The 12,463-nt window shown below is 40.3% G+C and overlaps 1 protein-coding gene and 1 long non-coding RNA gene across 4 annotated transcripts in view; both read left to right on the top strand.

The window, feature by feature from the left end:
• Positions 1-749: 749 nt before the first annotated feature.
• LOC103476217 (uncharacterized) lies at positions 750-2,470 on the top strand. Its single transcript, XR_535424.2, has 2 exons — positions 750-1,705; positions 2,328-2,470. It is a non-coding gene; the product is annotated as an uncharacterized LOC103476217 (long non-coding RNA).
• A 3,450-nt stretch (positions 2,471-5,920) lies between these two features.
• jam3b (junctional adhesion molecule 3b) overlaps positions 5,921-12,463 on the top strand; it is a 44,886-nt gene continuing 38,343 nt past the window's right edge. For 2 of the 3 annotated variants that reach the window (XR_001777305.2, XM_017308737.2), the window contains exon 1: positions 5,925-6,081. Coding sequence is in view for 2 of the 3 variants with exons in the window: in XM_017308737.2 (XP_017164226.1) it covers positions 6,033-6,081 (49 nt within the window). In the remaining variant the exon portion in view is untranslated. Of the gene's footprint in view, positions 6,082-12,463 lie in introns of all 3 variants that reach the window. The other variant, XM_008428388.3, reaches the window with a different exon arrangement.

Here is a 12,463-nt window from a genome sequence, read left to right as displayed (position 1 = left end):
GAAAGAGAAGGGCCAAAGCATACGATGCTTCTGGAAAGTATTCACAATGCTTCACTTTTTCCACATCTTATGTTACAGACTTATTCCAAATTGTATTAAATCAATATCTTTCCTCAAAATTCTACCCACAAATAACATGGTCCATCTTGAATAAAATTATCCGATTCAGGATAGAAGAGGCTGAAAGTAGCTTGTTCTGGAAAAAAATGTATTCTGCTCAAAATGAAGTGACTTCTCCTTTGCATCAATAGGAGTAGATTGATGATCATGTGGAGTCAATTACAAGCAGACAAACAGATTAATGTGAAAATGATCCAGCAGATTTATTTATTTATTTTTTTGAAATACTTAAAGGGAGTGTAACAACATAAAGTGCATCATCTCAACAGCAGCTCTGCTCTTAACAGCTTCAGGCAGAAAGCAGAGTGGCTGTCTGGTGGTTCTGCTTTTAACCCTGCGGTGTCGTTTAGCTGAAAAGTTCATGGAGAGCAGGAGAGGAGTCTCCAGCAATGTTCAGAGCTCTGTTCCTGCAGCCGCTCCGGCACAGATCCCGGGCAGAGAGCAAGGTCATCCTGGTGACCCCTTCAGCTCCTCTCACTGTCCTCTACAGGGCTTTCTGTCTGTCATGTAGCAGCTAGAATAAACACACTGACATGGAGAACATGAAGACACTCCTGCCAAATTGCATCAGTGTTGAAGACATTTTTTTTATTTAACTTTAAAATAGAAAGTATGTCTTTATATGTCGCGACAGTACGAGATGAGACAGATAATCTGTGAAAAGCTCAAACTTCCCAATGCATCTCTTCCGGTCAGAGACAGCCAATCAAAGCCTGAAGGAGGGTCTTGGCGTTGTCAATCACTCTTGTGAACATGCTACTGAATGGCAGAGAAACAATTCACCGCAACAGGAAAACTGTCGATCTGCTGTCAAAACAAGGGGCGGATCTCAATAGTGAAAATATTCTAAAAAGAAAATCAGATTCGAGGAGCCAATCTGATCAGATGTAAAAAAAAAAAAATATCAGCTGCCGACCCGAACAGTTTGCAGCATCTCTGTCGTCCCAATCACTGCTGTGTCTTTAGCTTTCATATTCCTCTTTCGCTGCTCTTCCAGCGTTTTCCTCTTTCGCCTGTCATTTCACGTACGGCTCTTCATCTTCTGCACATGCAGGCCGGCTTCCGACCTTGTCAGCTATCACTTTGTCTGTGCTCCTCTCCTGCGTACACCGGTCCGGTTTCCACGTGCGTTTCCAGTTTCTTTGTTACCCTTTTGTGTCCCTTTTTATTTTTGTTGCCCGTTTGCCTTTCTGGCCTCTTTCAAAAGCTCCGCGCTCGGGCTGCATGTTTCACAAAACAAAATCTGCTTGTTTCGGGTACAGTTTCCAGAACGAAATTCTGCTCTCCGGCTGAACTGGAAACAGTTCACGTGACTGTCGAGTGTGCATATTGTTGGAGCAAAAAGAAATGCTTTATTTGACTGATCATAATGTAGTCGTCTGCCAACATTTCTAAGAAAAGAACCTTTGGCTTTTTGTAGGCAGTGCCGCTTTGAGTAAAGCTGAAGCTGCTGCCATGTTTTGTTTGTAGGGCAGGATTAACTTGGCATGACAGCAATAAGAGGTCCATTGGGATGCCATTAGATATTACCATCTGGCTGGCAGATCCACGGCTGACTGCATGGCAAGAAATTCACCAATCACAGGTGAGCTTTGATAAGCAACCGTTCATCCCCACAGCCACATGTAATGTTTGAAATGCGACAATGATTTTCATGAGTCACCACAAGGAGGTCGTATGTTAAAGTCAACTGCAGGTAAGGAGGCTAAGCGGCAGGTGATTAAGCGAGTGGTAAAAGGCCAGCGAAACCATCCGCAGCAACAAAAAGAATAATTTGTTTCTCAGAGAATCCGCCCCGATGTGCTCTGTAATCATTTTAACCTCATGCAGAGAAACTGTGCTCTTTTGGTTGTGTGTTTTCCCCCCATCGGCTGTGGGAGCAGAGTACATAAAAGCCCTTTGGTCTAATTCTGTTTTCCCTGACAAGAGGAAAAGGGGGGTAAAACACTTCTACAGTCATGCACAGTTGTTGTTGCTGTTGTTTCTTTCTAACCAGGTTGTTGCAGAGTAGACTCAGCCTCACACACACAGAGAAAGATGTTGAACCGGTCTGTGTGTCTGGGTGGATCGCAGACAGCTGAGATGTTCTGCGGCACAAAGCGTTGCCGTCGTAGACGCTGCGAAGAAGTCAGGAACGGGTTTTTTAATGTGCGAATCCGAGGATCTTGCTGCTTTTTCTGACTTCAGTGTGTTTCCTCCCCTGATAGATCTTCATGAGACTGCAGGAAGACTCCCTTCAAATGTTTCAACCACAAATATGCTTAAGAGATAAAGTAAACGTAACTCAAATGTACATTTGGTGCTCTGTGTTATATTTAAAAAGTTGTATTAAAGGCAAATATAAATTCTTTCTAAGTATTGTTGGATTTACAAATTGCAAGGTAACACACACAACGTTGAACTTTTAAATCAAATAACTAATAAACCTGGATGATTTAGTGCTCAACGCCTGAGCTTTCACGGCATTCCTCTGTGAAACATTATCTTTATTACACTAAAAAATAGGTTCTACTGTGGATAAATTGAACTTCCACTTGTACAATCAAATTCACTCCCCACATATTTGGGGATGCTTGAAAATCTGTCAAATCCTAAGTCTTACCTGTTCTTAAATTTGTATATAGCAAAATAACTTGTTTGTCATTTCTTTGTGATGAATTAATTTTATTCATAATTCTTATGGCTATTTGTTGAAGAATGAAAGGAATTTAAATCTTGGGCACAATGGGTCTTCCAAATGAACGATTCATATCAACGTCAAAATATGCATCAAAAGTCAATCATGAAGTTCTGATCTTAGTTCAGTAAAATGTAGACGGAGATGAAAAGGTGTGTGTGTGAGCAAGGCACCTACAAACCTGGTTCAGTGACAGTAGTTGTGGAATCGGCGAAAACTCCAGCAAATTAGTGTGAGAAGCTTATTAAATGGTACCGAGAATTGGTTTAAAAGTCACTTCTGCTACAACAATGGAAATACTTATAAACCTTCAACTGCTAGGGTTAAATTCTCCAAAATTATCTTTCTCATTATTTACTTTTTCATTTAGCATCATTATTTACTTTTTCATTTAGCAAAAATTAAATAAAATAATGTAGAATATTTTTGTAATTCTAACTGACCTAGAACAGGAAAAGTTTGTCATTGTTTAATGTCGGGTAGCGAGGGGAAAAAAGGTTGTGTTTTTTCACACAGGGTACGGACTTATCGGCTTTCCAGTGCCAAATGTTTCATAATTTCAAATAGGAAAAATTATGTTTTTGCCAGTCACAAAAAAAAGATTATTTAAAAAATACATAAAAGAAATGTGAAAGAATTCAATAATTTTTCAATGCACTCTGTCTGAAATACTTTATGGAAAAGAGTCACTCACAAACACATCTGTGTTTAAAAGGGACTTTTTTTTTTTTTTACTTGTGATACTTATCCAGATATGTGTATTGGTTACAAGAATAAAGCTGAATTTACTTAAACTGTTTATTTTTTAAGCACATACATAAATTACTGAAATACACATTTACTTGACAATTCTGCACCAGTACAACACAATTAAATAAATCAATGCCTTCATAAGCTTGGCTACATATGATTTAAAAAAACACACAACTTTAATTTGTTGAGTCAATGCATTCAGGAGAATAACAGCTAATAAAAAAATAATAAGGAAACTGAAATTGATCATTCTTTTGTTGGTCAAACAAGAAAAAAAAACTACAACAAACCTTTCAAAAAGTTTGGAAAGTGCAATTAGGAATTCTAAATATAATGTAAATTAATTAAGAAAAGCACAAAGCATAGGAATAGAGTGAATAGATCTGCCCTTATGGGTCGTCACCACTAACCAATCAAAATATCTTTTCAATATTGGGACCGATACAAATTTCAATGTCGTATTGGTGCATCTATACACCAGCACACAAATCAGAGGGGAGGAGCTAAGAGTCTTGCCCAGGAGTTGAGGGTCTGAATTCAGACTGTGGCTCCTCCCACTGAGCCACAGCCACCCTAAACGTTTAGTTGCTCACAAAAGAGGCTGCAACCAGACTGAAAATGACCGTTTCAGGACTCCAGCATCACACAATCTTTCTCACCTAGAGAGGAGAGTATTTGTGATATCTTCACATGGCTTACATTAGTTTATATCTTAAATTAGACATATGCACAGGTTATGCAACGCAATTCATAGGCACCCAAGCAGAATATAGACATGCTATACTTACATTTAGATAGAATTGTTGCACTAATGAAGTATTCTGTGAGCGTAACAATTGTCTCTACATTGACTTTTATGCTAACAGAATTCACCCAAAGAATACATCCACTGACGGATAATGAGACATAGGCAATATAGTAGCATAAATAAGCTTATTTTGCCTCATAAAGGCTTGTTTACTTGGTTGGGAGTATTTTTCTGCCCTGGCAGAGTTATAGCAGAACTCAGTACGTGGAAAAAAAATTGCTTGATGCAAGCAATGCATTTTGGCATAACCCAAGGACTGTATCCAGTGTGATGTGAAAGGACTTAACAAGACAGAGCTTGTTCTTTCAATGCGAACAAGGTAAGAGAGTCCTGGGCTGACATGACTGCAGCGCCATGTCAAGGCAGCATTTCCTCAGTTTATGACAGAGAAATGATTTACAGTGAGTAAAAATAAATGAAGGTCTATTTGTTGCACTACTAATGTTGCACTGGTGGTACTTGTACTTACGGCCTGTTGCTGGTACTTGTGCACTAGTGGCGCTTGTGCAACACCCAGAGCTATGAAGTATTAAACCATGTGTTACAGTTCAGATTATTGATTAATGTGTAATTTAAGATGAATGCATATGGCCTCTGTTGGGTCTTTTACATGTCATTTAGCTCATGCTGAATTTTGTGCTGAAGAGTTCTGATATAACTATTAAAAAAGTATAATTTTAATATTTGTGTTTAATAAGAAATATTGTTGCTTGTTCAGACAGCTTCATAAAGTTCAGTAAGTGAAACTCAGTGGCAAAATTGCTGCTCAGGAATTGCACAGTTGCTAAAAATGTTGGAATAAAGTTTTCAGACATGTTCTTTTTTATTGAGGATTAATGGTCTCTGTGCGTTTGATTGATCACAGTGTTGGTAGATGTAGACTTGTCAAGAATAAATTATGGTTTCACCATTATTTCAATAGATGATGCTTACATGCTACTCAGCAAATAAAAGGGGCAATGTCATCTTAAATGAACAACAAGTACTTCAACTCACTGATAATATTATTATTCTGCATTATTACTTTTTCTTCTTCTTAGATTTTTGCTTAGGATGCAGACTAGTCTGACCCAAGAAATTGAGAAACCCAGCATTTTTTTGTGTGTGAAATAAATAACCCATCAGTTTTTAGAGTGCACTTTCGGTCACAGCAGCAGAGTACTAAGTTCAGGTTTGATCTCATTAAGTATTTTCCTGTAACATGAAATAGCCTTGGGTGGTTACTAGAGCAGTAATTTATATTTATATTCTATATTTAGGAGCTATAACATCACCTAAAAGCATTTCTGTTTACTTTTCATTCAAGAAAAATAATGGCATTCTTTTATATATGTTTTTTTTTTTAAATCTCACTTCCCTTCCACATCACATACAAGTCTGGAAGCTGGTGGTTTCATATCTGGGTTCCCAGCTGGTGCCTGCCAACAGCAGTGTAAGGACACAGTAGTAAAAGCTTTCCTCATCGTGTCAACTATAAATTCCTGTCTGTGTGAGTGATGCTTTCGGTAGCTATGGAAACCCCATATAATAGCTCCCCCGCCCCTCTCTGCCTCTCTCTCTCCCTCCGGTAGTTTTCCCTCTAGGTCTCTCTCCCCCGCTCTATCCTCACCAAAGCTGTTAAGGCTACTTTGCGCATGTACGGCCAGCCGCACCGAGCATTGCATCGACACCAAGATGGCGAAAACACGTCTGGCTTGCCTCCTGACTCTCCTCTCAACTCACTGTAAGTACAAAATTCAACCCAAAGCAGCTGCCGTTTCAGCCCCGTGGCTTCGTTTGGGACGTGGCCATCATGGCCAGTCAACTCCTGCATCAGTTTTTATTGCCGTTTCTACCTCCGCGTTGTATGGAAAACGGACCGTGACTCACAACTAACTAGTTGGACGCAACTACCGTTAAACTCAAAAGTGACTGACAGTAAACCCGCTGTTTTTGACCCCAAATACATGTGGAGTATTTAGAACATGTTAACCGATATGTAAAAAGAGGATAGTCGCATTTTTTCACAACTTTTTGCTTAGTCCTCCTGTTTTTTTCTCAATAGACTGCGTCGCATTTACTGCTGTTTACATCAGTATTTCGCTTTTAAAAACAACATTAACGTAGCGGAGCTGTCGTTAAATCAACCTGGCGTTTCACGTCAGCTTGATTAAGTTGCACGTTTTGTTAGCGCGCACGCTCATGTGCACGTGTGTGTGTGTGTGTGTGGGGGGGGGTGTCCTGACTCAAAAGGTTCAGACAGGAAAAAAAGAAGAGAGAAAAAAAGAAAACTTTCGTCAAGTTTGGTTAATCAAATATGTATATTTGCGGTTTCGTAGCTGCAGCCGTTAACTATTTAACGCGGGACTGTGGGGCCGCGCTGACGGTAGAGATGTAGTGATGCGAGATAACGGTTTTTCCTGCGGCGGAATAAAAGCAGGCTGACCGCGGGAGGAGCCAGCCGAGCGGGCAGACTCTCGTGGTGGGTGCCCCCTCCTCTCCCTCCTCCTTCTTCACCGCTGCCTTTCAAACCGCACCGAAGCTTAACACTGGCTAATAGAAACGAGAGTGAGAAAAAAAAAATGTGTATGCTAGGTTTGTCTCCTGTAGCCGGAAGCGAAAAACGGACACCTGTAAGATATCACCGCAGTTCATTTATTTATTTCCGCATGAGCCCTAAAAGCCATGACAACCGCTCTCGTCCTTCTGATGATGTTTTATTGAGAGAACATAGTTACATTTGTGCTCCTATTAGAGCATATATATATATATATATATATATATATATATATATATATATATATATATATATATATATATATATATAAATTTACACCATATTTACTAACATTTTTTAATAGTTCAACACGAAATGAACTTTAATTTAGATCTGTATGCTTTGTGCAAAATAAAAATAGAACACCTTCCAATTTATATTTGATCGAAAGAAATTTAGTATTTAATTATGTCAAAATGGAAATGTCCTCATTCAAAGTTAGATCAATTTAATGCATTTTTCAATAAAGTGAGTGCACTGATCAAGTGAGAAAGCCAAAGCCTCTCCGTATTCAAAATAGCCTTCCTATTGATAGCTGAAGTGAGAACGGTTTAAATTGTGCTCATGTTTCTGATCATTTGTATACATTTAATGAAATCCCCCACACAGAACAACACAGCATCCTAGTAAATAAATGTCTAGTTTTTGGTAAGTTCAGAACATTGTAGCTTTAGCCAGGCCACTGACTGGTGGGTTTTTCTGATCTGCTACTAGAATACGGTTAATATGATATCGTTCTTAGAAAAAAGTCTCATTTATAGAGGAAAATAAATATGGAGTCACAAACACTTGTTTTCTGTTCTTTGTCACATTTCCCTTGAAAATCATTGAGCTAACGGGTTCCACCGCTTCGAGAAGTGTGGGTGTAAAATCATGAACATGAGTTACAGTTCTAATTATTGATGTATTTATAAATGAATATTAATTAATTCGACTGACTTTCATGTTGAGATGTAATTTATCTTGTATCAAAATACTCTGATGTCCAACTTTCACTTTGATTTCTCTATAACAGAAAATGACTTTGTTTAGTGAATTAAAGGAAATTGTGCTTCCTTTTTCTCTTTATCTGTCAGCTCGGCACAGAAACGCGCTTTGAGTTTTTCTCCTCGGATTAAGGTGTGAGAGGACAGGCGAACAGATCAAACCAAGTGGAGACATAAGAGCCTTCCCTGTGATCTCTCACGTGTGTGAGCAGGCTTATTCCCTTTACTTTAATTAGGACCGGCAGTGGAGCTTGTTTGAAATATGTTCCTGCGCTCTCCTGACATACCTTCAGGCTGTAAGATGATTTTTTTTTCTCTTTTTTTTTCTTTAATTTCAGATACTCTTGACGGTGTTCTCTTGTGTAAACCTCAATAGAAGAACAATTAGTTTTTCATGCGGGCGGTGAGCGTGTGAAGATTTAGGAATTCCTTTTGTCTCAGTGGACAGGGCTTAGCCATGTGGTCAGCTGGGCCCCAGCCAACACAGCCTCTGTCTTTGTAGAAACTGGACAAATGCAGCCAGACTTGAGCTCGCCACAAGCCGGGTTATGAATTACTAATTGTTGCTGGTACCACTGACAGTAATTTGAATGCTTCTTGCATTTTGGAAAAAGTTCTGCTCCTAATATAGATCCAAATGCTCCTTCGATGTGGGAGACTGAATGTTCGTAGGAAATGAAAGTGTCAGAGGTTGGTTCTTTCTCTGCAGGCCTTGCTTGGTTTCATTTTCTCTCTCTCGCTCTCTCTCTGTGAGAGATGAGCTTGATATTTCAGTTCATGGCGCTCTTAGGGTGGTGATCATCTGAATGTCCACGCAACTCTAGGCGGAACGTGCCGCGTTTCTACGGCCTGTCGTCGGTCACTGGAGCAAACGACGAGGCAAAGCGAACTCGCTTCCATCAGACTTGCATCCACCTTTTCCTTTGTTGGCTTTGGCCTGTTCTCCGAAAATACTCCAAAGAAATTCGTCGAAAAGGAAATCTGCCAGAAGGCTCCTGCCAAGAGCACAGCCAAGATATGTGGGGGCTGGAAGATGCTCAAAGTGGATTAGAAGTGAGCCGATAGATACTGTGAGATCATTTCTTTTACTTTTATAAGAAACACCTGTGCTGAGGAGTGAATTCAAAAGGTCGTTGTTGCTTTTTAAACCGTGAGCTTCGACTGTGGCGAGCAGCTCACTTTTAGCACTCTGATAAGAAAAGTATACACACATCGTCATTCAAATGTTTTTAATTTTCAGCATTCAAAGGATCTGTTTTCTTTTAACGTCCTGGATTTAACGTCATTTTCGCAGTTATCTGCCAAGGCCCAATTTAGGGCTGCAACTAACGATAATTTTGGTACTCAGTCGATCACTCGATCATTTTGACTATTCGTTGATTAATCGGATAAAGAAAAATTGCCACAGATTTTTCATCAAACTACTTAAGTGTTTTCAATATTAGGAATAAATTAAAAGATGGAAATAAACAAATAATGAAACTCCTTTATTTCAAATACAAAAATAAATATTTCATTGCCTTAAACACAATAACATAACGTTCAATTAATTTGAACGAACTAGGTGAATACGGAAAAATGTCACTCGATTAGTTTTGGGTAAAACATGTTTTCAAACAAAGATGTTTTTATCTCGAATACAAAATGTATACATATTTTGTACAGTTTTGGCTTATTTACTGCTCTGAATATGTTGTTTTTGTCAGCAAGTGACCTTTTTTGAGTCTACACACTCCGGTTAACGAATAATTGATTACTATATTACTAAATTATGTCACATAAAGCGTCTTTGAGTGTCTTAATAAAGTGCTGTAGAAGTCTCATAGTTGACGATTATTTCAACAATCGATTTGTCAAGGCCAATCCAGTTCAAGCCTTCTCTTTATCTCCATCGATTAGATGAAAAAAAAAGAAGAAGGCTGCCCCCTTGATGATTGCTTAAACTTTTGAAAACCTTCAGAATAACACACAGACAGGGTTCTGTCACCCAGTGTCTAACGTCTTTCTAAATGGAAACCTGGGACTCTTTTTGCACCGTTTGGCCAGCCAGGAGACGCTTCTCTTCCAGATAACTGCTGATGGCTCCCCAAGGAGGGTCTTGTTTTCTGATGTTTTCTCCCTCCACCTAAAGCTAGCAAGCAAATGTTAGGAACACACTCCAAATGACACGTTCCGTCCCCGTGGGCAAGTCGCAGACAGCCTGACATTTTTCTGAAGAGACAGTAAATGGCAGAGGAAATCGGGGACAGGCAAACAGAAAGAAGCCCTGCGCTGTTCGGGATTTGTTTTTGTCACGAGTCAGAAATCGGTGCGAGTTGGGAAGTTCTGCAGAGTTATTTGCAATCTCCATGTTGGAGCTGAAGCCGATCCTTATTTGTGCAACCGAAACCCGTCCGTGTCATGAGGTTAAAGCGCCCCGTGTCCCATACCCCATGTGGAATGACCCAAAACAGCTGAGTGGGAGCGGGCGGTGGTTGTTTTGAGCCGCGTCGCAGGCGTGACCAGAAATATCTGCTGAGTCCCTCCTAAACCTGACTGTGCCATGTTAGCAAATGCAGCATTCCAAATAGAAAACACATGGAGGCAGACAGCTCTGCATCATATGAGCTCTGACTAACAATCATTACCACCTGTTTTCCTAAAAGATAAAAAGAGTCCCCTGCCGATGAGCTGGCTGAGGTCAGAAGAGGAGGAGGCGGGGGAAGTTTTGAAGACGGAAAACTAAGTGTTTTTTGGCAGTTGAAGGCCTTCAGAAAAGAAGCGGGGTGTGTCGGTTTGTCTCCCGAAACAGAAAATCCACTTCACCGTGACTCAGAGAAGGATTCAGGACCTTGGCCTGTTTTTATTCTGTTTATTTATTTATTTATTTATGTTTTGACAATGTCTCACAGCGGTTGAGATGCAAACAGCGACTTACCACTCGCTCCAGAAATGGCAGCGGCATGCGCATGCTTCAAATGTCAATAAAACAAGTAAGTGAAAAAAAATATAGGGTTCATAAATCACAGGCCATCTTGAAGCAGCACATGTTGGCCAAAAGTTCATGATGAAAATATGATAATGACCGAGGTGTGGAGAGGGAGGATCCTTGTGGGAAGTTTGGCTTCTAGATTGGTCACATCCTGAACCTGACGGGGGGACTATGAGTTCTTGCAAGTGACGAGTCTAATTTAATTAGAGCCATCATCCATTGTTTGTTTTGTCAAGATGGCTCGATTCTGTGTTTAGGCTGCTCTGTATCAGGAACGATCTGCTTCCTTACTGGGTGCCTGGGCTTTGGGCAGCACAAGAGCAGCTTCCTGTTTGATTATCTTTATCTGCGATCACATGGCCCCCAGAGGGAGGAAGTGCCGCGCCGGTTCCCCCCTGCTTATGTATGCGCTGGATACTGATGGGAGTACATCAATAGGTCAGAGGATCCCACCATTGATCAAACACTAGAATGCTGTCAGCTTAGTGAAATAATTAGGGGGTTCATTAACAACGGCGAAGCAGCGAGCCGCGGTGTTTGCGAGAGGAAAATGCTGGAGGCTGCGCCCCTGCTGGGAGTCACAGCCATATAATCGCTCTGGATTCAGCTTTTGTTTACAAGGCTGTAGCAAAAGGGCAATTATTTTCTAAAAATAGCCACAAGGCAGAGTCATCTGATGACCTCAGGTGTTTGAAATTGTTCCAATGTGATAATGATAGTAGACAAGACTTCTGAACAGCAGCTCCAAAGTTTCGGGATGATTTTTTTCTTTTTATTTAACAAGAAGTGTAACTCGTTAGAATAAATGTAAAAGCAAGATTAACCTGTTATGTTAGGGGTTTGGTTTGATGTTTCTTCTAAAATTGTAACATGTTCCTATAAAAACAGCAAGGCACAGCTGGAGCGCTGTGTTTCATAAAACTTTAAAGGCCTAAAGGAGTCGAACATGACGTCAAACCCCCTAGTCAGAGGTTACTCTAGACATCTTTTCCCTGTAAGTTATTTTGACAAATCTATTCCTCTATCACCAGCTTGTCTACAGATATTGCAGAACATGTAGTCATCCCCTTTTCTCAGCCGTGGGAACTCCCACAGAACCCATTAATCCTTCCTGAACTCCCCACTTCCACCTGCTTGCCCTGTAAGCTGAGTGGAAGTTTAGAGCTTGCTTGTCTGTCGTCTGCCACCACATCACTCCTTCTTTTCTGGCCAATTTCAACAAACCAGTGGCTTGTTTTCTAATAATGTAGGTGTTCGAGCGTGTTGGCAAGTGCGTTGTAAACAGCAATGCCCTCTCGTCTTCTCGTTGCTCGGCCACAGGTGGTCTATGTGTGCTTATCATCAGTGAAGCTGTGAATAACCCTGTTATTATTAGGTGCCGCATGGTTATGTCTGAGATTCTGGGATATATTCATAAAAGTATTTCGTGGCGCTTAATGTGGACAAACCTGCGTTCGCACATGCTTCTAATTCTGAAACTAGACGCAAAGGCAGAGCTGCTCCTAAAATAGCTTGAAAGAGCAACCACCTTCTCTCTGCCTCTGACACAATTCAGGGGTAAACATGCCTGCACTTATTTATATTTATTTAAGTTACAGCCAGAATAAATTGC

This window comes from Poecilia reticulata, chromosome 14 (assembly GCF_904066995.2).
Source record: "Poecilia reticulata chromosome 14, P_reticulata-male-v2, whole genome shotgun sequence".
Lineage (NCBI taxonomy): Eukaryota > Metazoa > Chordata > Actinopteri > Cyprinodontiformes > Poeciliidae > Poecilia > Poecilia reticulata.
The sequence above is the reverse complement of the archived record's forward strand: the minus strand, read 5'-3'. Positions and strand labels throughout refer to the sequence as shown.